Source organism: Chlorocebus sabaeus, chromosome 14, assembly GCF_047675955.1.
Source record: "Chlorocebus sabaeus isolate Y175 chromosome 14, mChlSab1.0.hap1, whole genome shotgun sequence".
Lineage (NCBI taxonomy): Eukaryota > Metazoa > Chordata > Mammalia > Primates > Cercopithecidae > Chlorocebus > Chlorocebus sabaeus.
Genome location: NC_132917.1, coordinates 44,069,430 through 44,093,351, shown reverse-complemented (window position 1 = coordinate 44,093,351; position 23,922 = coordinate 44,069,430). Strand labels below are relative to the sequence as shown.

Genomic DNA, 23,922 nt, shown 5'->3' with positions numbered 1-23,922 from the left:
CTGGTGAAAAAGACTTTATTCCTTGTTGTGTGTTTTTTTTCATTTAAAAGTTTTTAATTATGGTAAAATAACATAAAATTTACCATCTCAACCATTTTTAAGTGAATAGTTCAGTAGTGGTAAGTGCATTCATATGCTTATGCAGTCAATCTCCAGAACTCGTTTTTCATCTTACAAAACTGAAACCCTGTACCGATTAAACAGCTCTCCATTTGCTTCTTCCCACAACCTCTTGTCTCTGTGAATTTGACTACTCAGGCACCTCACATAGGTGGAATCATACAAAATATACCTTTTTGTGACTGGTTTATTTCACTTAGATTATATCCTTGAGGTTCATCTATATTGTAGCATGTATCAGAATTTTATTCCTTTTTAAGGCTGAATAATATTCCATGTAATACTGTGTGTGTATACCACATTTTGCTTATTCATTCTTCGGTTAATAGACACTTCAGTTGCTTCCACCTTTTGGCTGTTGTGAATATGCTGCTATGAACATAGGTATAGAGATCTCTTCAAGACCTTGCTTTCAGTTTTGGGGATTATATGCCAGGAGTGGAATTGCTGGATCATATGGTAATCTTAAGCTTAACTTTTTGATGAACCACCATACTGTTTTCCATAGCAGCTGCCCCATTTTACATTCCAACCACCAATGTATCAGGTTTCTCCACATTATTGCCAATACTTTTTTTTTTTTAATGACTAATCATCCTAATTGGTATGAGACAGTACCATGTATTGCTTTTATATAAGTGAATAAAAGGTACTAAGCTAAAAATAAATATTGTGAAATTAGAAGATAAACCATTTCTTGTTATATAGGTATGATTTAAGGAGTCTGAAGACTTTAAAAGTAGGTCATAAATTACAGGCCCTGGTTAAGGACTAAGTATTCTAGCTCCTGGGAATCTACATGGCTTCTTATTTTCTCTCATATCAGTGTGTATATTCCTAAAATATAATGTTTTTCTGAGACTCACTTACCAACCTCTTACTTGAAGTGTAAGTTTCTTTGCCTTTTTTTTAGGCACCTTTCTTGGATGTTCTCAACACCATGATGGACACTACACTTCCTCTGACATTAGAAGAATTAGAAGAATGGGGGAATCCTTCATCTGATGAAAAACACAAGAACTACATAAAACGTTACTGTCCCTATCAAAATATTAAACCTCAGGTAGTAAAAGACAATTGTGTTAGACTATCCTGAATTTACATAGAAGATAATAAAAAAAAATAACTTATCCCAGCTGAAGCAAAAATAGGAGCTTTAGAGATGTTTCTACTTTTGATGCCCAGATATCTTCAGCACCATCTCTGCTCATGCTCCATTTTTAATACCTCAGGGCAATAGACTTATCATCATGCCTTAATTACTAAATTAACTAAGGTCCTTTAGTCAAGAAAAGGCTATTCCAGATAACAAGTGATCTACTACTGTAATACTGAGGCGCTCTCAAGATAGCAAGTGAGAAAAAGCATAGAGCACTTAGAGGGAAAAATTGGAGGTAATTATTTTTCATGGTCTCTATAGTGGAAAAGGGACCATAAGAAATAATGTAAACTCTTTTTGCGTGTATTTTATTTCAGCATTATCCTTCAGTTCACATAACGGCGTATGAAAACGATGAACGTGTACCTCTGAAAGGAATTGTAAGCTATACTGAGAAACTCAAGGAAGCCATCTCGGAGCATGCTAAGGACACAGGTGAAGGTAGGAGACCCCCTAGAAGCAGGGATCATGGTCAGACTACTACCCACAGCACAGTGACTCAGAGGAATATAATTCAGGCTGCAGCCAAATCATCTGCCCAGGATTTAGGGCAAACAATTACTTTCCTATGTTGACTCCCAGCTTAAAGTGTATGTAACTACATAACTATACATACACTGCCTCCCCTCTTTTTTAAAATAGGCAGGACACAAAGAAAAAAGGAAATTTAAGAATCAAATATAACTTGGAGATGTACTGCCATACAATTATGTATTTCACAATATTTATTGAGCCATTATTCTTGGGAATCTCTAAAAGACAGATTCTGAGATTTTTGTTTCGGGCCATCAGTGCCCTAACTGTTTAGCTGCTTGAATTTCCTCTAGATAGCTGTTTCAGCTTTATGAGATAAGATTCTCTCTTTGCCTTGAAACTACATGCCAAGTCAGTCTCCCTGTATTCATCTCCATTTGTCCCTCCCATCCATTGCTGTAGTTGGTGTTCTCAGGGCATAAGACTCTCAGATTCCACAGGGTGGGTTGATCTCCTGGGTTTCAACCTTCTCCATGTGGCACCATATAGTCTGTTCCATATGGCCTCTTCCTGCTTTCCCTGTGTCAGAAGTTTGTCTTCTGCTGCTTGTCCCCTCCCATCTTTGGTTTTTGCTTTTTATTCCTTTACTATTATTTGAACTGAGTACTCAAAGAAATGGGGAGAAATGAGTCTCGATCTAAGATCCCAAAAAAGATCCCGTACAATCTTCTAATTGTTCTACATGTTAACTCTTTCAGGCTATCAGGCCCCTAATATTATTCTAGATATTCAGCCTGGAGGCAATCATGTAATTGAGGATTCTCACAAAAAGGTATGTTATCAAGGCCCTCTCAGTGGACAGATTCCTGAACTAGATATATGTTGTTTTCAAGTTTTCAGTGGTTGCAGCAGGGTTTATGACAAAGCTACTTCACAAATGTCCTATCTCTGGGTAAGACCCAGGAGGGGAGGGAGGGACACTGTGTCAATCAGTGTCAATCAAGAGAAATGTCTCTCCTGTACTTGATAAGTGAGCTCTGTTAAAGAAAATAATCTTAATTGTTGGAAGCCTTCTGCCTCTGCCCCAAATGAAAGTATTCTTGCCATAAATTGCTGACTTCAGGGTTAGGTAAAGATGAATAAAGAGAAGCTTAAACAGTGGCATTTTACTACAAAGGCCTTCTATTTTATTTTTTTTAATGTGTTTCTTTTAGATTACAGCCCAAATTAAATTCCTGTACGAGGAACTTGGACTTGACAGCACCAGTGTTTTCGAGGATCTTAAGAAATACCTGAAATTCTGAAACACTACATTCAACTGGGAATTGGAAATTGAAATATTTCATAGTCTTGGAGTTAGCAAAAAAAAAAATTAATAACTTGAGATTTTTAAGTTATTAATTTTTTAAAATGTGCTTCTCCATCTAAATTTTGCTTAGTCTACATCTTACTTGCTTATACTGTTCTCTCCATTGATGCACATGCCCATTAACCTAGGAAAGTAGTTTTTAAATCATGCTCCTTAGAAGGACATGGAGTAGAGGGAAGGGAAAGATTGGTGATAGCAGAACTCTAGGCTTCCCTTCCATTCAGAACAGTTGAGCAGTTTACAAATCAGTGTCCTGCCTCTTTGCTAGCAAGTGCTTTTAGACACTGTGGCAGTGAGTCATCCTCTAATTTCTGTGACTGCATTTTAAGGGAAAAGATAAAATTCTTCCCCTTAAAATTCGTTAAAGTTTTTGAATAATCTGGGGTCCTAATGTGTTCTGGTCATCCCTGATTGATGCTATCTCAATAAAGTTATAAGCTCCTATAAGCGATAATTTACTTTTAAAAGTTTTTATTCAAAACATTTGAGAACCTTTCTTAAAGCAGTTACGTTCAAGCTACAGAAATATCAAAGAATGATTGTTCACCAAGCAGCATGCTGTACATGAAGCTATTACAAATGCTTACAATCCCAAAGAAACGCCAGTGTCTTCATCTCTTCATAAAGGTGCCTAACACGAGGTATACAGTATGTTCAATACACTGGAATAGCATGCTCGATTGGAAACAAAGCATCTATCTCTGAAAGCTGTTTGGCGATGAAGGAGATTCTTTGTGTTGTGTTCAAGGATGAGTCCCTCTCCCTTGTCCAGAAAAATACCACTTGTATCAACTTCACTGCCTTTGTTGGCAGAATTGGTACTTAACCTTATTCTCACTGTAGCGGGAAGGCCTGAAATCATATTCTGTAGATTTAACAGTGTTGATTCTCCAAAATTCAGAACCACGATAAAGATTCTGTCTATGCCATCCAGCTCTCTTGTGTACACAACATAGTGACTGTCATTTCTCAAATGGCAAAACCAGCCCCTGTTGAGGAGTAGCTCATTGGCATGAAGTAGACTTAAGTCTTGATATAACTTCAAAGCCGATCTGGGCTGAGTCTTTTGGACCTATTTTTTAAAAAAAGTATTTACATAAGTGTTTGATTCTAAGAATTGTTTGTAAGTATTTTTAATATATTTTAAGGAGTTATTTACCCAAAACACTTGCTTCAATTTTGCCCCTTATAATTGCCAAATTGTAAGCATCAATAAGTAGGTAAGAACAATTTATATAAAAACTAATAGAAATGACAAATTCAGGGTTTCAGCTTGTCTGGGAGTCAATAAGTATGCACAGTGCTCTGCTACATTGTAGAGTTTCTGTAGAGACCAAATTTGACTCCACTTTAGGAATCCCAAAACAAATGTCCACGTCTAAGATGATGAATATTTAACTTGTGTAAAGTCACTGTGTGCTGCATTGTAACTGCCAGATGGCCAGAAGGAAAGCAACAGTGCACTTCTGAGGAATTTGGGTTTGTTCCCCTTTGTAGAATAATGTATAGATTGCTTTTGTGCGAAGATCACGTAACTTTAGCAGGCATGTATTTCTTGCACAGCTAATAGAAGAGAAAGTTGAAAAAAGGATGCAAAATAAAAAGCTGCCTTAGGTGAAAGTTAGAAATTGTAGATTTTTTTTTTTTTTTTTTTTTACCATAATAGTATGTGTTCATTAAAGATGATTTGGGTTTATTTTACAGCTATATAAAACATACCTAATTTGATGATGTACTTCTAACATTTCATGCATTTATTGCCTATATAATATAGCCTCCATAAACATTGACAAATGACAATATTCCGTTGAATGGTTGTACCATACTTAACCACACCCTTTCAATTTGACATTTGTGTTTCTAATATTTTCTATTTTTATTCCCCTCCCCCCATTTTTGTATTATTTAAGATTATCAGAAAGACAGTTACTTTGTCAAAGAGTATGGGCACTTGATACACAATGCCAAATTATTCTTCATAAGAGCTGTTGCCAAATCAGTGATAATGTTCATTTAATTGTATTCTTGCCAGCCATGTTTACTGGGGTAGTAGTTGTTATTGTGGTTGTTACTGTTCTTTAGGGGTGGGTTCCCAATATGTGGTCTTTAAATAATTATCTAATAATGGGTGTTTGAAAAAAATGTTTATTCTGTTTGTCAGGTACAAAGATATTTATGATACATGTATATGACTTGTCAAAGTTAACATTTTCTCTAGCCTTAGGTAATGCATGAAAGCACATGTTTCAGTGCCACTCACATAAGAAGTGCCCAGTAAGTGTTAGCTATTGTTGTCTACTTGAGTTATTACTTTCTAGAAGTATGTTGAAGTCTTTTTCTGTAATTGTGGATTTGTCGATTTTGCATTTGAGTATTTTCTATATTTTGAAGCTGTTAGATGCGTATTCATGATTTTTAGTGGAATGTTTTATCAATTTTTGAAAATTGCCTTTGTCTCATATAATGCTTTTCATATTGAACTATATTTTGTCTGCTATTAAATATTTCCAAGCCTGACTTTTGTAATTTTTTTTTTATTCAATTACAAGAAGAATACATACTATAAAAAGGTTTTCTTCAACACCTTTCCATAGCTTCACAGTTCCCCTCGGAGACAGGCACTATAACTATATGTTCTTTTGTTTTTATGTGTCATATGAAATGATACATTGTGTCTATGCAAACATGTTTACATATTTTTCTTTGCACAATTGGTAACATGTTACCATTCTATACTTTATTGAATACATGTTAGAAATGGTCTCATATCAATGTATATAGAGCTCTCATTTTTAAAAGCTGCATACTGGGCCCATAGTTGATGGAACTGGTTTTCTGTTGATAAAATATTTAAATCATTTCTCATGTCTTCTATTCAAAACAAGTGTTGCAGGCTGGGCAAGGTAGCTCAGGCCATAATCCTAGCGCTTTGGGAGGCCAAGGCAGGCAGATCACCTGAGGTCAGGAGTTCAAGACCAGCCTGGCCAACATGGTGAAACACCATCTGTACTAAAAAATACAAAAATTAGCTAGGCATAATGATGTACACCTGTAATCCCAGCTACTCGGGAGGCCGCAGCAGGAGAATTGCTTGAACCTGGGAGGTGGAGGCTGCAGTGAGCCAAGATCACGCCACTACATTCAAGCATGGGTGACAGAGCAAGACTCTGTCTCAAAAAAAAAAAATGTCATAGTTGAGATCCTTTGAATATTTATTGTGTACATTGTTCACATATTTCTAAATACAAGTATGTAGGAATGGAATTATGAGGTCAAAAGATAACCATTTTTTGTGTTCATAACTAGCTGGGTTGCAAGCTTCCTATTATTTGCTTGCTATATCTTCATTTTAATTCTTTGTGTTTTGTGTTAGCAGTGTCTCTTGTGTCTGTTTTTGTTATGAGTGGTTTTATCTTTTAATAGGCTAATTTAACCCATTCATATTTGTAATTATTGTATAAATAGACATAATTCTGAAGCCCTATTTTATCTGTAGTTATATTGTTTGGGTTTTTTTCTATTAAGCTTTTTATTGGATTGACTGTATAATTTTCTTCTAGTGATCTTTGAAAATTTGAAAATTTTTATATTTTATGTGTAGTGTTCCTTGAAAATAATTCTCTGAAAATCATTTTTATGTCTGTCCTAATTTTACCATTAAAATTATGACCACTTTAAAATAATTTTTCTCAACATCTAGAACAATGCTGGCCAACAGAACTTTCTGTAATGCTAGAAATGTTCTATATCAGTGCTATCCAATATGGCACCTACTGAGCACTTGAAGTGTTAGTATGACATGGAAGTGATTTTTTTTTTTTTTTTTTTTTTTTTTTTAACAAAATCTCCCTCTGTTGCCCAGGCTGGAGTGCAGTGGCACGATCATGGCTCACTGCAGCCTCAACATCCTGGCCTCAAGTGATCCTCCCACCTCAGCCTCCTGAGTAGTTGGGACTACAGGTGTGTGTCATGATGCCCAGGTAATTTTTTTTTTAAGAGCTGGGTTCTTACTATGTTGCCCAGGCTGGTCTCAAACTCCTAGGATCAAGTGATCCTCCCACCTTGGCCTCCCAAAGTGCTGGGATTATAGGCATGAGCCACCATACCCAGCAGGAACTAAATGTTTAATTCTATTTAATGTAATAGTCACAGTGGTTAATGGCTTCTGAACAGCTCAAATCTAGAGTTACTTTTTCCGTGCAAAGCAAACACTGCTCTCTTACTTACTTGCTCCTGTGTGCCCTCTCCCACCCACACACCCTCCCTGCTAATATTTCCCATATAGAATCAAATCACTAAGATTTTTGTTCCAGAATACCTTGTTTTATATTATGTATCAAAAATTATTTAAATCGTTATATTTCCTTTTCCTTTAATACATTGTATCTCTGTTTTGGATTTGTTATGTTTTGTTTTGTTGGATAGTCCCTTGACTATTCTTTCAGAAAGTGGCCATGCATGGTAAAATGTGGGTCCTTGCTTTTCCATCTCTATTTTGCTCTCTTAATGCTAGTTTGAATGGCTATCGAGTATCTAGGTTTATAATTCAGTTTCCATTACAATTTTGAAGATAGAATTCTAATGTGCTGTAGTATCCAATTGAGAAGTCTGATGCTAGTCCAATTCTCAACCCTTTTCTCAGGCAATCTAGTTTCAGGTTTGGTTTCTTTCTGAGTAGTTTTGGAGTTTTCTCTATCCTAGCTGTTCTAAAAGATAAAGTCTTCCTTTATCTCTGGGTTATGTGTTTTATTTCTTTGTATGTTTCCTCCAGTCTGTTCTCCTGTGCAATTGTTGTTGCTGCATGTTGGAATTCTGTATCTATCTTCCATGCATCCCAATTTTTTCTTATGCTCTTATTTCTTTGCCTTTTTCAGTGCATTCTGGACAAGCCTCTGGATCAATTTTTCAGCACACTAATTAGCCCTTATGTTCTTATTAAATGTTTAATTTCATTGACAGTCTTCTACACTTCTGAGATATCTAATCACTTCTTAAAGAATGTCAAGGAGCTCCATTAAACAACAATCTGCTGGGGGTATTTATACTTATATTTAAGTCTTATGTTTGCGATATTTTCTCTGCTTTCTACAGTGTTCTGTCAGGAATGGTGTCTCCCTTTCATGGCCTTGGTTTTTCTCAGATACTGTGTGATTCTTGATCTGTTTGCTTTTGTGTTTTGACCTTCCTTGTTTGCCTGTCTTTGGTTTCCTGCCTCTCATAATGAGAAGCCAAATTGGATGTGGGTCTGACTTGTCTTTGGGACATTGGGTTCTTTTCCTACTTGAAGGTGATGTGCTTGCTAGATTCCCACCATTTTTCTCCTGGCCTCTGTGACTCTGAGCTGAGTAGTAAAAGCTCTCCTTTCTGAGAGCATTCCACAGTGAATTCTCGCCAGGGGACAGCGCTAGAGTTAGGTCTTGTTCTCCTTCTTTTCTTTCTTGATGCACGTGTAGAAGTTTCAGGCTTTGTTCTACTCATTCTCCTATGCATGTGATCACCAAACAGGTCGGGATTTTTTTTTTCCTTAGGGAAATTATGCCACGGCCAATTGCAGGAGTTCAGGAAATTCCTACAGTGCTCTCTCCATTAGAACTGTTTTTCTCCTGTGTGTTTTAGACTCCCACTTCTATTCTTTTTTTGTTTTGTTTTTTTTGAGAGGGTCTTAATCTGTCACCCAGGCTGGAGTACAGTGGGGTAATCACAGCTCACCGCAACCTTGACCTCTTGGGCTCAGCCTCCTATCTGGGATGACAGGCACATGTCACCAGGCCCAGCTAATTTCCCTTTTTTTTTTTTTTTTTTTTTTTTTTTTTTTGGCAGGGGTAGGGGGAAGATAGAAACAAGGTCTCACTATATTGCCTAAGCTGGTCTCAAACTCCTGTGCTCAGGCATTCCTCTGGCCTTGGCCTCCCAAAATGCTGGGATTACAGGTGTCAGCCATGGTGCCCAGCCCTAATTTTACTTTATATATTTTAGAAATTACTTAAATTTTCTGTTCCTTTCCAGGGTCATTTGGATGTATTTTAATTAAAATGGCATTGTCTGGGATTTATGACTTAGTATCTCTCATCACTCATGATCATTTTTAAAGACTTTGTTAATCTGATAGAAAAAAAGTGCCATTGTTGGCTGGGCATGGTGGCTCATGCCTGTAATCCCAACACTTTGGGAGGCCAAGGTGGGTGGATCACCTGAGGTCAGGAGTTTGAAACCAGCCTGCCCAACATGGTGAAATCCTATCTCTACTAAAAATACAAAAATTAGCCATACATGGTGGTGGACGCCTGTAATCCCTGCTACTTGGGAGGCCAAGGTCGGAGAATCACTTGAACCCAGGAGGTGGAGGTTGCGGTGAGCCAAGACCATGCCATTGCACTCTAGCCAGGGCAACAAGAGTGAAACTCCCATCTCAAAAAAAAAAAAAAAAAAAAGTTTTAATTTGCATTTTCTCCATCTTTGCTGGTATGGATTTTTATGTAGGATTTCCTACATATTGTATTCAGATTGGCCTATGGGAATATTTTAGATATAATGAAAATCAAGAGGCATTCAACCCAAAACACAAATGTTAAATATATTTTTTGTGTCTTCAAGACCTACAACTGTATAAAACAAAGCTTATACTGTCCAGGAATTCTCAGTGGTGTTTGTAGCAGGGAGCTGTGGGAGCAGGAGGGTTTGTGTGGCTTTCTATATCTGAATATCCTGGGGAGTTTCCTCAGATTATTCAGTAGACTGGGATATGGGGCATGGTGTGTGTGTGTGTGCGCGTGGCTGGGGGGTGGGGGTTGTGCTATGCATTTCTTAGCATTTCTGAAGTATCTCCATGTGGCATCTATAATTTCATTTCCCCTAAATTGATTTAGTTTGTTTTCCAGTGAAGTTTTGGCTACTGAATGATATTAGTGCTTGATCACTATGGGAACAGAAAAAAGGGCAAAAGCCAAAGTGGTATTAGTATGCCAGAGCAACCACTTCAAGGATCATGTATGGCTTCTGTTTCTTCAGAACAGTAGTGTGGATTTGAGCCTTGCTCTGGGTTGATTGATTGATCTCCTTCCTGCCTGCATGGCTGCCTATCCACCCACCTGCCTCTCTCCCTGCCTTTCGAGGAGAAGAGAAGAGGAAGGGTAGCTGGGCTAGCTAAAAAACTTCTATAAATTTCCTTCATAGCTCAAAGGCCTTAGAAAAGGTCATTCCAATGAAGACTTGTATATTCTATATGATACTTCACTTGGTAGATTTCTACCAGTTTGTATTTTCACAAAGGCATGATTTACAAACTCCTTACAAATTGAAAACTACAAGGGAAGTCTGTGATTGACATAAAGAGTATCTGTGAAGGTTTAGACACATTCAGGGTGAGTGTGTACTTTCAGTAGAAACCCATTTCTTGTTTCTAAAATCAACATAAAATTTTCACTCATACTTACATCAACATTCACAGTGTGGTAATCTGAATTGGTGGGTAACCAGGTGTGACTAGCTTCAGAAAAACCAGCATTTGAACTGTTGTCCCACTGCATTGGTGACTTTGAGAGGAGGGTATTCTATGTCAAAAGACCAGAAAGGGAAAACAGTGGTTTGGTTATTAAAAGAAATGTACTTTGGTCCTGATTTACTTCATAATTATTTAATTCCCTGTAGTTCTTAGCTAGTGTCTGTACTCATTAGCATTTGTGATGAAAAGGCCTTAACACTAGGTACATAAACCAGTTTCACACTTTTAACTGGAAAGTACCTAATAACATTGAGTTTGAATAGACAATACAAATTGAACTTTAATACATGCTTGAAATCTTTGCTGCTTTTTCCTAAAAATCAGTAATATAGGATTTCAAAGTGTGCTATTACCAATATACATGACTTCTATGGTACAGTGATGGTGAATTTAAGAACACTGCCATGTACAAGTGAGTGTGAATTCTATCCTGCTCATTTATTCAGCCTGGTTATTGCTCACGAGTGCACACACACAAATGTAGGAGCTAATAGAAAAAAAAAAAGGCTTCACCTTAATCAAATATTAGGGAAATTGGATCTCATACAATTGAAAGCTAACCAGGCAAATTAAAGTTGCAAGACAGTCATCTACACAGCAACACAATTCTGAAATCTATAGCTACAAAATAAAAAATGCTTGACTTTGAGGCTGTGCACTGCACATGATAACAGAAAAGAAAGGGTCCTTGTGCTATGGTCACCCAAGACCAAAGAGGACAAATGAGAACTAAAGAAATGTGTTCCTAACTCCACATTTCAAGTAGAGGGAAATGAATAATATTCTAAACTAAACCACTGGTTCTCCAATTTTAGTGTGCCTCTCAACACAGTATTCATAAATAAATAAATAAATAAATAAATAAATAAATAAATTTTAATGTGCCTGTCAGGTAGAAAACATCTTTAAAATGCCCTACCCAAGAAATTTAGTTGTGTGACTCCAAAAGCATTTTTAAAATAAGCTCTCAAACCACCAAGAAAGCTGAGAATTCTTACTAACAGTAAGAAAGAAAAGAAAAGTAACCATGATTTTCAACAATGGAATAGAGAGATGGTAAGTTCTCTGATTTGGCAAAAAATAAAAAATGAGTACTTGGTTTTATAGCTGTGATGAATAGTCAAGTTGTATTCAACTTACAGTATCATAGCTTTCATTGAGATTTATGGCTACAATATTTCCCATTCCAATTTCTTCTCCATAGTAAGTTATAGGAGTTCCAGGGAGTGTGAAAAGAAGCATGTTCATCACGTTGACATACTCATTCCCCAAACGAGAAGTCAGCCGGGAACTGTCTGGTCCACCAATCTGAAAGGCAGATATTTTTAAGAACACAGCTCTATAACACAGTTTTCTGAAAGATTTACCCTATTTCACAGAAAGTTCACTAGGTAGCAAAACAAAGTAGATGTGGTACCTTGTTACTAGCAAGCCTGGACTTGAGTCCTAGGCCTGCTATTTGCTGTGTAACTGACCAATTTATTATCTTGGCCACTGATGAGCAAGAAAAGAGTGGTAAGAATTTACAATGATATTGCAAATAAAACTCAGAGGGTACATACATAGTCATATTTTCTCATATCTGGATAAGAGAATATTGACAGGAAAGGAAACAAAACTGTTGCAGAGAGCAAGACAGTGGAACAAGGTGAAAGGACAGGCATGAGAGACTTCTGATGTGTCCTCTTTTAAAAAATTGTTTTGACTTATGAACTATTCAGACAAAATTTTTAAATCAACTTTTGGAAAGAATTTACATAGTCCAAGATGAAATGTTATAAAGTGTTTTCTATTTGTAAATATATTTCCATGTTAAATGTTCTAGCCCTTATTTAAGTAAGAGTTTGTTTAAATAAGAATTTATTTAAATCACCTGACAACTCTCCATAACCCACAACTCAAACCCTCATGTGCATAGGCTGAGCATGGCACTTTACTTTTTAAAAAGTACTTTCACACCTGTATTTCCCTACTTCACACAACAGTGCTAGCAAGTACTGTCTCCATTTTACAAATGAAGAAACAAGCTCTGAGAAATTGCATCATTTATTCAAGTAGTAGTATGAGACAGAACTAGCGTTTGAACTTGAGTCTTAGGATAAGACTTAATTGCTACAATTCAACAAATAGGACGTTGCTTTTTTTTTTAACTTCCTAGGATGTATGAAAATGATCTTTATAATTATGTTTTTATAGACCATTGTGAAGTATTTTTCGATATTTATGGCCAGAAAATTAGGTCAATTTTTGCCTCCATCTTTTTATTCTTTTCTTTATCATGAGATCTTCCGACAAGAAACCCTTTGATTTCTCAAGCCTTCTGGACATAGAGCACAACAAACACTGGGAAAGGAAGAATGTGATTTCCAGAATTGTCATACTACTTAAAATGTCCAGTTTTTAACAACAACAACAAATATACAAAACAGGCAAACAAAACAGGAAAATATGGCTCAAAAAATGGTGGGGGGAGTCAATAGCAAATGTTGCTTAGGAAGACCAAACATTGGACTTACTAGACAAAGACTTTAAACCAGCTAATATTTTGATATTCAAAGAAAAAAGCTGTGTCTAAAGAATTTAAATAAAGTATATGAACAGTCATCAAATAGATAATAAAGAGAAATTATGAAAAAATAAAAATTTTAGAGTTAAATACAATAGCTAAAGTGAGATGTTTACCAGAGGGATTTGACAAATTTGAACTAGCAAAGGAATCAGAAAACTTGAAGACAGGTCAATTGAGAGTATCTGGCCTGAGAACCAGAAAGAAAAAATAGAGAAGAATGAGGCCAGGCACTGTGGCTCCCACCTGTAATCCCAGTGCTTTGGGATGCCAAGGCAGGAGGATTGCTTGAGCCCAGGAGTTCTAGACCAGCCTGGGCAACATGGTGAGACCCCATGTCTACAAAAAATTAAAAATTTAGCCAGGCATGGTGACATGCACCTGTAGTCCCAGCTACTCAAGAAGCTGAGATGGGAAAATTGTTTGAGCACAGGACATCAGGGTTGCAGTGAGCCATGTTTACACCATTGCACTCCAGCCTGGGCGACAGAGCAAAACCCTATCTCAGAAAAAAGAGCAGACTCTCAGAAACCTGTGGGATACTATCATGCATATCAACATATGCAAAGTGGGAGTCTCAAAAGGAGAGAAGGGAGAGAAATGGTCAGAAACAATATTTGAAAAAATAGCCAACAACTTCCCAAATTTGATTTTTTTTTTTTTTAATTGTGTATCTAAGAACCTCAGTGAACTCCAAGTAGGACAAAATTTTTAAAAACCCACACTTAGACACTATCAGTCAAACCGTTAGAAGACACAGTCTTTAAAGGAGCAAAGAAAATTGGTACATCACATGTAAGGAATCTCAATAAGATTAGCAACTGACTTAACAGAAACCATGGAGGCCAGAGGACATGGGATGATATATTCGAACTGATGAAAGAAAGAAATGTAAACCAAGATTTCTATATCCAGCAAAACTGTTATTCAATAATGAGAAAATGAGATACCACTTCATATGTGGTATGAAGCCTAATTTTTGAAAACAAGACAGAAAAGTGTCAGGGAGGATGAAAAGAAATTGGAACCTTCGTACATTGCTGATGGGAATGTAAAATGGAGAAGTCACTATGGAAAACAGTTTGGTAGTTCCTCAAAATCAGAGAAGTATTATATGATCCAAGGCTGGGCACAGTGGTTCTCAAAGTCCTAACACTTTGAGAGGCCAAGGCGGGAAGATCACTTGAGCTCAGGAGTTCAAGACCAGCCTGGACAACATGGCGAAACCCTATCTCCACAAAAAATACAAAAATTGGCCAGGGATGGTGGCATGCACCTATAGTCCCAGCTACTTGGTGGGAGCTGAGGCAGGAGGATTGCTTGAGCCCAGGAAGTCAAGGTTGCCGTGAGCCATGTTCACACCACTGTATTCCAGCCTGGGTGACAAAGTGAGACCCTGTCTCCAAAAAAAAGGCTGGGTACGGTGGCTTTTGCCTGTAATCCCAGCACTTTGGGAGGCCAAGGCAGCAAATCACTTGAGGCCAGGAGTTCCAGAACAGCCTGGCCAACATGTCAAAACCCCATTTCTACAAGAAATACAAAAATTAGCCAGTCATGATGGCACATGCCTGTAATCTGAGCTACACAGGAGGCTGAGGCATAAGAATTACTTGAACCCAGAGGTGGAGTTTGCAGTGAGCCAAGATTATACCACTGCACTCCAACCTGGGTGATAGTGAGACTCTATCTCAAAAAACAAAACAAAAACAAGAAAGAAATATTATGTGATCCAGCAATTCCACTCCATGGTATAGATCCAAAAGAATTGAAATCTGGGGTTTAAACAGATACTTGTACACCATTGATTTGTAACATTATTCTAGTAGCCAAAAGAAGGCAAAACCACAAATGTCACCAACAGATGAATAGATAACGTGTTACATAGGTACCATGGAATGTTATTCAGTCATAAGGAGTAAGATGTGATACATGCTATTGTGTGTATGAAGGGAACTTGGAAACATTAAGCTAAGTGAAATGAGGCAGACACAAAAGGACAAATATTGTTATGATTCCACTTATACGAGGTACCTAGAATAGGCAAATTTAGAGAGGCTGAAAACAGAATGGAGGATATCGGGTTAGTGGTGGGAGTGAGGAATTATTGTTTAGTGGGTACAGATTTTCTGTTTGGGATGGTGATGGTTGTACAACATTTTGAATGTATTTAATGCATTGAATTACACACTTTTGAATGTTTAAAATTATGTTTTATGCATATTTTGCCATAATTTTAAAACAACAAATTCCTCAGGAGGCCGGGCGCGGTGGCTGTAATCCCAGCACTTTGGGAGGCCGAGGTGGGTGGATCATGAGGTCAGGAGACCGAGACCATCCTGGCTAACACGGTGAAACCCCATTACTAAAAATAACGTCTCTACTAAAAATACAAAAAGTTAGCGGGGCATGGTTGCGGGTACCTGTAGTCCCAGCTACTCAGGAGGCTGAGACAGGAGAATGGTGTGAACCTGGGAGGCGGAGCTTGCAGTGAGCCAAGATCACACCACTGCACTCCAGCCTGGGCGACAGAGCAAAACTGCCTCAAAAAAAAAATAATAATTCCTCAGGAATTCACAATAAACTATTAGAAATGAAAAACAAGTTCAGCAATGTTGTAGGATACAAGATCAATATACACAAATCTATTGTATTTCTATACACTAATAATGAAGAATCCAAAAATGAAATTAAGAAAGCCATTCAGTTTACAATAATATCAAAAGAACAAAATACGAATAAATTGAACAAAAGGTGTAATACTTATACAATGAAAAATACAAAACATCATCGAAAGACCTAAATAAGATACATCTGTGTTGATGGATTAGCGGACTTAATATTGTTAAGATGGCATGACTGCCAAAAATGATAAACAGATTCAATGCAATCCCTATCAAAATCCCAGTTGGCTTTTTAAATCCCAGTTGGCTATTCTAAAAATTATATGGAAATCCTAAAATTTACATGGAAATATAAGGTACCCAGAACAGCTAAAACAATCTTGAAAAATAACAAAGTTGGAGGACCCATACTTGTCTATGTTAAAACTTACTAAGCTACACCAATCAACTCAGGGTGTTCAGGCATAGAAACAGACATATAGATGAGCAGAACTGAGGTCTGGAAATCAACTGATTTTCTTTTTTTGTTTTGTTTTATATATATATACATTTATATATTTTATATATATAAATATATAAAAAATATATAAATATATATATATTTTTTGAGACTGAGTCTCGCTTTGCCACCCAGGCTGGAGTGCAGTGGCGCCATCTCGGCTCACTGCAAGCTCCGCCTCCTGGGTTCACGCCATTCTCCTGCCTCAGCCTCAGTAGCTGAGACTACAGGTGCCCGCCACCACGCCCGGCTAATTTTTTATATTTTCAGTAGAGACAGGGCTTCACTGTGTTAGCCAAGATGGTCTCAATCTCCTGACCTCGTGATCCGCCCGCCTCAACCTCCCAAAGTGCTGGGATTACAGGCGTGAGCCACCGCGCGCGGCCTTGTTTTATATTTAGAGATGGGTTCTCACTCTGTCACCCAGGTTGGAATTCAGTAGTGTGATGATCATGGCTCACTGCAACCTTGAACTCCTAGGCTCAACTCCCACCTCAACCTCCCAAAGTGCTGGGATTTCAGGTGTGAGCCACCATGCCCAGCCTACAATCAGTTGAGTTTTCAACAAAGATTCCATGATAATCCAATGAAGGAAAGAATAGTCTTTTTAGCATGTGGTGCTGGGATAGATGGACCAGGCAATGGTTTCTAATATAAAACTAAAAGTACAAGTAACAACAACAACAAAACAATTGGACTTCATAAAAATTAAAAACTTTTATGCTTTTTGAGGGATGCTATCAAGAAAGTGACATGAAAGCCCATAGAATGGGAGAAAATACTTGCAAATCACCTATCCAGTATATATCAGGAATTCTTACAACTAAACAGTAAAAAGACAACCAAATGTAATTATAGGCAAATAATTTGGATAGACATTTCTCCAAATAGGACATACAAATGTCCAATAAGCACATGAAAATACCCTCAACAAAATTAGCCATCAGGGAAATACAAAAGAAAAAAAATTACAATGAGATAACAACTTGACACTCAGCAGGAAGGCCATCATCACAAGGCTTGATGAGATGTAGAAAAATCGGAACCCTCGTAACATTGCTGGTGGAAATGTAAAATGGTGTAGCTACTTTGGAAAACAGTTTGGCAGTTCCTCAAATAGTTAAATGTAGACTTACCATATGCCCAGTGGAGCAGTTCCACTCCCGGATATATACCAGAGAGAACTGAAAACATGCTTTTATAAAAACTTGTACACAAATGTCCATAGCATCACTATTCATAATAATCCAAAAGTGAAAACAAATGTATGTCAGTTCATGAATGGAAAACAAAATGTGCTTTATGGAAGTTATCATTCAGCCTTAAAAAGGAACGATGTACTGATATGTACTACAACATGGATAAACCTTGAAAACACCATGTTAAGTGAAAGAAGCTAGACACAAAAGGCCCATATTGTATAACTTCATTTACATGAAATGCCCTGAGTAGGCAAATCCATAGACACAGAAGGTAGGTGAGTGGTTGCCAGAGACTGAGGACAGAGAGGGAGGGGCCATGCTAATTACTAATGGGATATGTGGTTTCTTTTGGGGGTGATGAAAATGCTCTGGAATGAGATGTTGGTGATAGTTGCATAATTCCGTGAATATACCAAAAATCCACTTAATTATATACTTTAAAAATGGTAAATTTTAGCTGGGCTCAGTGGCTCACACCTGCAATCCCAGCACTTTGGGAGGCCGAGATGGGTGGATCACCTGAGGTCAGGAGTTCGAGACCAGCCTGGTCAACATGATGAAACCCCGTGTCTCTACTAAAAATACAAAAAAATAGCTGGGCGTGGTGGCATGCACCTGTAATCCCGGCTACTCTGGAGGCTGAGGCAGGAGAATTACTTGAACCCAGGAGGCAGAGGTTGCAGTGAGCCGGGATCGTGCCACTGCACTCCAGCCTGGGTAACACGAGCAAAACTCCATCTCGAAAAAAGAAAAAAAAGGTAAATTTTATGGTATGTGAATTGTATCTCAACAAAGTTGTAATTTTAAAATTGCAGTATAGTTTTAATACTTACATTTAACAAATTAAAGCTTTTACCATGCCTAATTGTGAGCCTCTTTCCCCTCACCGGACAGAGAAAGGCTCTGGCAATGGAAACACACATTCCTGCCAATTAAAGCATCAGAAAAGATTGAAATAAGCTTAATCATGGTTCACAGATTCTGCCAGTGTTTTTCTGCCTAGGCTGCATTTTCTCCTTTATCCTTTCAGGTTTTCATCAGGCTGTGTAAGATAGCTGGCAGGATCTGTGCATAAAGTATCAAAATCATACCACTTTTCAGGGCTCAGATCAAACCTACAAGTATTGTGGGGGTACCACAGAAGATATTGACTAGTGTAAGGCAACTCGCTATACGAGAGCAACTCTCTCTGTATATAAGAGAAGGCACACCTTTGGTAAATCGCTGAACTGCGTAAGAATAACAGCACCAGCAACAAACAAACCCTGAGCCTGAGCACCTCAGTGTGAGGTGGGCACCGTATTAGGATGCTGGGAACCTGCCTCTGCCCTTAACCAGTGCACAGTCTAGTGGGGAAAGCAGACATCATGGAAGTGTGTGGACTTTAAGGAAAGGGAATGAAGGGGTGCTACAGTATACAGTAGGTAGACCTGGCACCTCATTTGGGGGCTCCAGAAGGCTTCCTGTGTTGACACTTACCTGAGACCTAAAGGATGAGACCACAGAAACAGCCTAAGGTGGTAGAGATACAGAGAGATGGAAGATTATCGAGACTAAAAAGGTGTTTTAGAATTTACATTTATAATATATTAAAGAAAGGAAGGGCGAGGAGTGGTGGCTCATGCCTGTAATCCCAGCACTTTGGGAGGCCGAGACAGGTGGATCACGAGGTCAGGAGTTCAAGACCAGCCTGAGCAACATGGTGAAACCCATCGCTACTAAAAATTAAAAAATTAGCTGCGCATGGTGGTGTGCACCTGTAATCCCAGCTATTCAGGAGGCTGAGGCACGAAAATTGCTTGAACCCGGGAGGCGGAGCTTGCAGTGAGTCAGGATCGTGCCACTGCACTCCAGCCTGGGCAACAGAGGGAGACTGCGTCTGAAAGAAAGAAAGAAAGAGAGAAAGAGAGAAAGAGAGAAAGAGAGAGAGAGAGAAAGAGAGAGAGAGAAAGAGAGAGAGAGAGAAAGAGAGAGAGAGAGAGAGAGAGAAAGAGAGAAAGAAAGAGAAAGGAAGGAGGGTTGTCTTTTTTTTTTTTTTTTTTTTTTTTTTTGAGACGGAGTCTCGCTGTGTCACTCAGGCTGGAGTGCAGTGGCAGGATCTCAGCTCACTGCAAGCGCCGCCTCCCGGGTTCATGCCATTCTCCCGCCTCAGCCTCTGAGTAGCTGGGACTACAGGTGCCCGCCACCACGCCCGGCTAGTTTTTTGTATTTTTAGTAGAGACGGGGTTTCACCATGTTAGCCAGGATGGTCTCGATCTCCTGACCTCGTGATCCACCCGCCTCAGCCTCCCAAAGTGCTGGGATTACAGGCTTGAGCCACCGCGCCCGGCGAGGGTTGTCTTTTATATGAGAGAAAGAAACTTCCATTTTGTTTCAACCACTGTTACCGTGGGACTTTGAAGCAGCAGGGCTTACATCGATAATACTACAAACATCTTACAGAGGGGCCTAATGTTGATCTCTAATTCAAACCCAAAGACAGAAAGATCAGATCAGGAAAAGCAACCCTGACAGGTGTGGAAGTGAGAATACTGGTTTGTTACCACAGGTATGTATCACTGTATCTTTTTGTTCTTTACTGAAGTAATATATTGCCAGTCTTGAAAAATGTTAGTGCCGGGCATGGTGGCTCATGCCTGTATTCCCAGCACTTTGGTAGACCAAGGTGGGCAGATCACCTGAAGTCAGGAGTTTAAGATGAGCCTGGCCAACATGGTAAAACTCCACTTCTACTAAAAATACAAAAACAAAAATAATTAGCCAGGCATGGTGGCATGCGCCTGTAGTCCCAGCTACTCAGGAGGGTGAAGTGGGAGGATTGCTTGAGCCTCAGAGGTTGAGGCTGCAGTGAGCCATGATTGCACCATTGCACTCCAGCCTGGGTGCAGAGTGAGACCCTGTCTCAAAAAAAAAAAAAAAAAAATTGTTCTGAAGAGTGTAGTGCAGAAGGGGGAGAAATTCTTTCTCTGAGAATCTCTGTAGTTTAAATGTTTTTTGCAGTGCATTCTACCCCACAAGTTGGTGTTTTGTCACAGTTTTATGTTGCCCTGAATTGCGCTGTACCTCTTTCCACACCTGAAATCCTCTTTCTTCCCATTGACATCATAAACTCTGGGATATGTGGGGAGAAATTATTTTTTGATATCCAGCCCCAAAAAGCCTAGCAGTGTTCTGAGCATAGACAAGCACTCATTCAATATCCATTCCATTCAGTGGGCAGTGTCTCTCCCTTAACAAAAAGAACCTGGCAGAGGCTGGGACAGGCCTGACCACTGAACAAACAAGAAATAAGGCAGAGGTGATAGTCACTTAGAGACAAAGGTCCATTGTATTTTAGAGGTAACTAGACAGCAAAGGCAACAGCAGCACATTATGTACTGTGCTGGCATGAGGACTTACCATCCAATTAGGCCATTTTCCTTCTGGCATGTTTTCCATCCAGGATGTGATAACCTCATACACACTGTTCCCAGAAACAGTGTCTAGCATGGTGAGGTAATTGTTGAAGGGAAAGTCGGCTTCTTGGATAAATGGCAATCCGTAGTACATCACGGTTCTGTCAATAGTTTCTGCATAGGCTTCAGTCCCCATGAACCTGTAAGAGTTGACAAGGTTCAGTGTCATCAGGACCTGTCAGAAGACTGGGAAGGCGCTCCACAGCTATTTATCTTGCATGTACAAGATGTAGGGGCTAAATGCACACCATTAACCATATAGGACTAGCACCTTCTAGAAAGCATAATCAAGCTGTCACCAAATGTTAGACTGGATTAAGAAAATGTGGCACATATACACCATGGAATACTATGCAGCCATAAAAAAGGATAAGTTCATGTCCTTTGCAGGGACATGGATGAAGCTGGAAACCATCATTCTGAGCAAACTATCACAAGGACAGAAAATAAAATGCTGCATGTTCTCACTCATAGGTGGGAGTTAAATAACGAGAACACATGGACACAGGGCGGGGAATATCACACACCGAGGCCTGTCAGTGGGTGGGAGGGCTAAGGGAAGGATAGCATTAGGAGAAATACCTAATGTAAATGACAAGTTGATGGATGCAGGAAACCAACATGGCACATGTATACCTCTGTAACAAACCTGCACGTTGTGCACATGTATCCTAGAACTTAAATAATAAAAAATGCAAGGCAGAAAAATCCCCCCCTCAAAAAATGAAACACATTTGACTGCCAGGCATGGTGGCTCACGCCTGTAATCCCAACACTTTGGTAGGCCGAGGCAGGTGGATCACTTGAGGTCAGGAGTTTGAGACAAGCCTGGCCAACATGGAGAAACCTCGTCTCTACCAAAAATACAAAAATTAGGTGTGGTGTGGTGGTATGCGCCTGTAATCCCAGCTACTCGGAAGGCTGAGGCAGGAGAATCACTTGAATTTGGGAGGTGAAGGTTGCAGTGAGCCAAGATCGTGCCACCACACTCCAGCCTGGGCAACAGAGTGAGACTCTGTCTAAAAAAAAAAAAAGAAAAAAAAAAAATTGGATCTCAGTCTATATTGGTTTTTTGAGACAGAGTTTCACTCTCATTGCCCAGGCTGGAGTGCAATGCCATGATCTCGGCTCACTGCAACCTCCACCTCCCGCTGGGTTCCAGCGATTCTCCTGCCTCAGCCTCCCAAACAGCTGGGATTACAGGCGGCCGCCACTAAGCCCGGCTAATTTTTTTTTGTGTTTAGTAGACACGGGGTTTCACCATGTTGGCCAGGCTGGTCTCAAACTCCTGACCTCAGATGATCCGCCCGCCTCAGCCTCCCAAAGTGCTGCAATTATAGGCATGAGCAACCACGCCCAGTCTGTTCTTTTCTTTCTAAACCTAGAAAATCCTAGGAGAAATAATCTCCTAGAATCAAAAATCAGTAACATCCTGACACTAAAACTCATTGACATCCATGAAGACTTTCTTTAGCAATTCTCATCACTCCATTTAGAATCTGAAGTTTATGTCTGCAAATAAGGTGAGGTATTTTCTCCAAAAGAACTTCCCCTTGTATTTGAGTCCCTATAAAGTCTTTCCTTATTATTGGTGTGCACTCTCAATTGCTGAAAGCAAAACACTGTTTGATGAAGACCCATTCACCTGAAATGCTGGCTTTAGCTATGCGAGGCAGCATATTTATGGATAAGTACATGGTCTCTGGAGCCCAACTGCTTCAGTTCAAATCCCATAGTTGCCACTCCTACGTGTGGACATTACCTGCATGCTCAGAGCCTCAGTTTCCTTATCTATAAAATGCAGACAGTAATCGGAGTAGCTACTTTAAGGAGATGAATTTAATTTAATTCCTATTGATTCTGTTGGGTGATCTATATAAACTTAATGATGGGTAATTTTATTGAGTATTTATTATGATCCAGGCACTACTTTAAGTACTTTATATACATTATCTAATTTAATCTCACAACAGCCTTATAGAGGTTACTGCTATCACTTTTTTATTGATGAGAAAACTGAGACTTATATTAATTAACTGGCCCTAGATCACACAGCTACAGAGCAGGACTCCTTCAGGCCTACCTGATTCCAAAGCTGTGGTCCCAATACTTTAGCTGAAACATATGGATTCATGCTGTACAAGGAAACTACATATCCAATAACAATGATAAAAATAATACTACAGAGAAGGAGCTGGTATTTTATTTTTTTTTCTTGAGATGGAGTCTTGCTCTGTTGCCTAGGGTGGAGTACAATGGCATGATCTCAGCTCACTGCAACCTCCACCTCCCGGGTTCAAGCAATTCTCCTGCCTCAGCCTCCCGAGTAGCTGGAATTATAGGCATGCGCCACCATGGCTGGCTAGTTACTGTGGTTTTAGTAGAGGAGGGTTTCGCCATGTTGCCCAGGCTGGTCTCAAACACTATCAGGTGATCCGCCAGCCTCGAACCCCCACAGTGCTGGGATTACAGGCATAAACCACTGCACCCAGCTGGAGCTGGTTCTGTTTTTTTGGTTCTTATTATTTTTTTTTTTTTTTTGAGATGGAGTCTCACTCTGTTGCCCAGGCTGGAGTGCAGTGGCACAATCTTGACTCACTGCAACCTCTGCCTCCCGGGTTCAAGTGATTTTCCTGCCTCAGCCTCCCAAGTAGCTGGTATTATAGGCGCCCACCACCAGGCCCAGCTAATTTTTGTATTTTTAGTAGAGACAGGGTTTCACCACGTTGGCCAGGATGGTCTCGAACTCCTGACCTCGTGATCCGCCTGCCTTGGCCTCCCACAGTGCTGGGTTTACAGGTATGAGCCACTGTGCCCAGCCTGGAGCTGGTTTTTAAAAAAGAAAAAAACAATGGTTCATGGTTAACATATAGCTAATATAATCTCTTTTTAATTAACCTAATTTTCACAAAACGCCTATGAAGAAGTAGTGTGATCGATCTGCATCATTTTACAA

General features: G+C 39.2%; 2 protein-coding genes across 8 annotated transcripts in view; one reads left to right on the top strand and one right to left on the bottom strand.

Moving 5' to 3' along the window:
* Window positions 1-5,639, top strand: part of PREPL (prolyl endopeptidase like) — a 51,752-nt gene extending 46,113 nt beyond the window's left edge. For all 7 annotated transcript variants that reach the window (XM_007970770.3, XM_038006246.2, XM_007970771.3 and 4 more), the window contains 4 exons: window positions 1,034-1,183; window positions 1,597-1,720; window positions 2,512-2,585; window positions 2,968-5,639. In XM_007970770.3, the coding sequence (XP_007968961.1) occupies window positions 1,034-1,183; window positions 1,597-1,720; window positions 2,512-2,585; window positions 2,968-3,057 (438 nt within the window). In that variant the 3' untranslated portion in view covers window positions 3,058-5,639. The remainder of the gene's footprint in view (window positions 1-1,033; window positions 1,184-1,596; window positions 1,721-2,511; window positions 2,586-2,967) is intronic.
* Window positions 5,640-10,382: 4,743 nt separating this feature from the next.
* Window positions 10,383-23,922, bottom strand: part of SLC3A1 (solute carrier family 3 member 1) — a 39,374-nt gene continuing 25,834 nt past the window's right edge. Inside the window, 4 exon segments of the mRNA XM_007970766.3 lie at window positions 10,383-10,519; window positions 10,522-10,672; window positions 11,764-11,931; window positions 20,911-21,106. Coding sequence (XP_007968957.2) covers window positions 10,479-10,519; window positions 10,522-10,672; window positions 11,764-11,931; window positions 20,911-21,106 — 556 coding nt within the window. The 3' untranslated portion in view covers window positions 10,383-10,478.